The sequence below is a fragment of the Ananas comosus genome, unplaced genomic scaffold, assembly GCF_001540865.1.
Source record: "Ananas comosus cultivar F153 unplaced genomic scaffold, ASM154086v1, whole genome shotgun sequence".
Taxonomy (NCBI): domain Eukaryota; kingdom Viridiplantae; phylum Streptophyta; class Magnoliopsida; order Poales; family Bromeliaceae; genus Ananas; species Ananas comosus.
In genome coordinates this window covers 9,217-12,089 of record NW_017891837.1, presented here as the reverse complement: position 1 = coordinate 12,089, position 2,873 = coordinate 9,217, and the positions used below count along the sequence as shown (strand labels likewise).

General features: G+C 42.5%; 1 protein-coding gene across 1 annotated transcript; it reads right to left on the bottom strand.

Moving 5' to 3' along the window:
* Positions 1-28: 28 nt before the first annotated feature.
* LOC109705180 (acetyl-coenzyme A synthetase, chloroplastic/glyoxysomal-like) lies at positions 29-2,420 on the bottom strand (the record flags this gene model as incomplete). Its single annotated transcript, XM_020225926.1, has 6 exons — positions 1,818-2,420; positions 1,284-1,427; positions 1,022-1,177; positions 811-933; positions 559-727; positions 29-111 (listed from the first exon to the last, which is right to left on the bottom strand). Coding segments are annotated over exons 1-6 (1,044 nt in total), but the record flags the coding sequence as incomplete, so codon positions are not given.
* Positions 2,421-2,873: the final 453 nt, after the last annotated feature.

Sequence of the window (2,873 nt, the reverse complement as noted above, 5' to 3'; positions counted from 1 at the left end):
CCACTGTTGAGTAAACAAGTGCACAAACCTGCCACCAAACATCTCTTCCCTCCTGCCACTTTGTATCTTCTCTTTTCATGGCTGACAGGTTTTCGTATGTCAGACAAAGACCTGTTGACAAAGTTATTTGTGAGAAAGATGTACTATTTCACAAGTTTCATACTTTGAACATCAAAGGAACTCTGTTAAGGAAGATGGGCATAAACAGGAAAACAAAGTTTCAAACATATAATGCCTGCATGGCTGAGGGCAAGTATGAAGTAAATGGGCTACATTATTTGGTGCTAAGACACCATGAATGATCCTAATAAATGTTCTGGTGAAAGCTGAACCATAAAATAGTAATTTCTGTCTAATAAAAATGCTTCTTCTCCAAAAACTAAATAAGAGAAACTAAGTCACCATTCCATTCCGTCCGCAAATGATTTACATTCCTAGAAGGTTTCAGATCATGAATACCTATGGGAAGAAAGTGCATGGGCTATAATGATGAACACATGCTCTAGAATGCAGAGGATTCAAACACTTGGGGAACATGACTAACTTCTACATGCGTACCTACATGGACACCGTCCTTGGCACATTCACCCAGAGCAGTGTCCACAATATCTTTAAGAAAGATGGTTTTGGAGCCCCTTTGCACGGCATTGCACGTGAGAACTACTTTCGGCCTGCAATCTGCTATCCTTTGAGTGAGCGACTCCGCAGAAAAGCCGGCAAAAACTACCTGGAAAGAGCAACCAAGATATATAACAATCTCTCTACAAGATAGAACATTTAAGAGAACAGAGCCACTACAGCAGGCATCACCGAGTGGACGGCACCGATCCGAGCACATGCCAACATGGCAATGGGCAGCTCCATTAGCATAGGCAAGTAGATGACCACCGCATCCCCCTTTCCAACACCAACATGTTTCAAGTAGTTTGCGAGCTGTCACAAAGCAATTGCACGACTATTAGAATCCCCGCATCTTTTTCTTAGTTTGAATGAGACAGAGATGGGAATGAGTTGAATATACCTGGCAAACCCTGTCCAACAGCTCAGAATAAGTTAGTCGACCGTCGAGACCAGGCTCGTTGCCCTCCCAATACAAAGCAACCTTCCCCCCATCTCGTCCTTCGACGTTTCGATCCACTGCATTGTAGCATATGTTCGTCTTGGCCCCTTTGAACCACTATAGGGCACAACAATCAAATCAAATAACACGTACATAACTCTTATCCTAGCACAATTATAACAAGTACAAAATCGCGAACTCAAAACGATAAATCGACACCAACCTCGATGCTGACGGCTCCCTTCCTTACATCAATGTTCTCTGCATAGACCTCCGGATCCCATGTCTCTTTCCAGTAGAATTGGGTGGCAATCTCCGACCAGAAACCCGCAGGATCCTCTATCGACCTCCTATACATTTCTCGATACTGATTCATCGAGAAACACACACAAGTGACCACAACAGAAAATCATCAGTCCATTTCTTAAAAAAATAATAATAATAAAAAAAAATGGACGTTTCTATTAAAAAAGGAATAAATAAACTAGACCGGTGAAACAGCTGATTAATCTTAAAGTTCAAGTTGCCAGAGAACGATACTGATTTATACTTTATATTCAGCACTTTCTTTAGTGTCCTTTAGTGTCTGCTCTGATTCCATGTATTTATGTCAGAATTCTAATTTATATCCGATACAAAACTAATATTCGCAATAAAACCAAAATAAAAACAAAAATTCTTCTGTTATTCCATTAACGTGTAATCGAATCTATCCATCGAAAAGATAAAAGAGAAAAGAGAGATGTGTACAGAGAACCTGATCGAGGGAGGAGACGAGGGCGCGTTGGGAGAAGAGGGGGCTGGGGACGACGGCGGGGTCGCTCTCGCCGGAGGCGAGGGAGTCGCCGCGGACGACGGCGTTGAGGTGGTGGGCGATCCTCCGCGCGGCCGATGGCAACTGCGACATCGCATCCGCGCGGCGGCGGAGGCGGTGGCCGGCGCCCGACGCCGCCATGGCTCCGCCGCCGCCGCAGGAGCTCCTCCTCGTGAATATGAGACGAGGCGAAGAAGACGACGAAGACGACGAAGAACGCGGGAGATCGGAAGAAGTGGCGGGACTCCGAGGTGAGCGATATAAATAGAGACGATGATGAGGGGCCATCGTCAGCGTTTGATCGAACGCCATACAAATATCAAAATCTTCAATATATATATATATATATATATGTATATATTTTCAAACAAACAAATCTACGCATAACACTTTGACGAGTATGCAAGCAACACCTCTGACCTCTCTCTCCCCCTCTTTTTTTCTTTTTCTGTTTTTCTCTTGCTCTCACTACAAGTGTATTTATGAGGTGGCGGCAGCGAAGCAGCGAACTCCGGAGGAAGCGGCAGCGGAGATTATGATGACGCAACCGAGGCGAGAGATAATTACGCAAATCTTAATAATAAAAATAAATAGTTAATTATTTATTTGAAATGATTGGGCCGGGCCGAGTATTGGGCCTCTTGGGCCACACTTCACTGCTTTTCATCAGGCGAATAAAGCTCTGCAACTGCTGACGACGTAAGCAAAGCTTAAATTATGTTGGAAATACAAATAATGAAATTTTAAAATAACGTGGTGATGTGTAACTTTTGATTTTGCTATAGAAAAAAAAAATTATTTATTTATTTATTTAAAACACCTTAATGTTGTATTTTCTAATACCAATAGTCAAACAACACTTGCAAATTGATGCTATGCCTTCTAGCAAAGGCAAGAAGGTTAAAGACTTAGTCAAGCCGAGCGTGGGAAAAAAAGAAAACAAATGAATTAAAAAGATGAGAATCATTACACATACGTATGAGACGTGTAGTTAAAAAT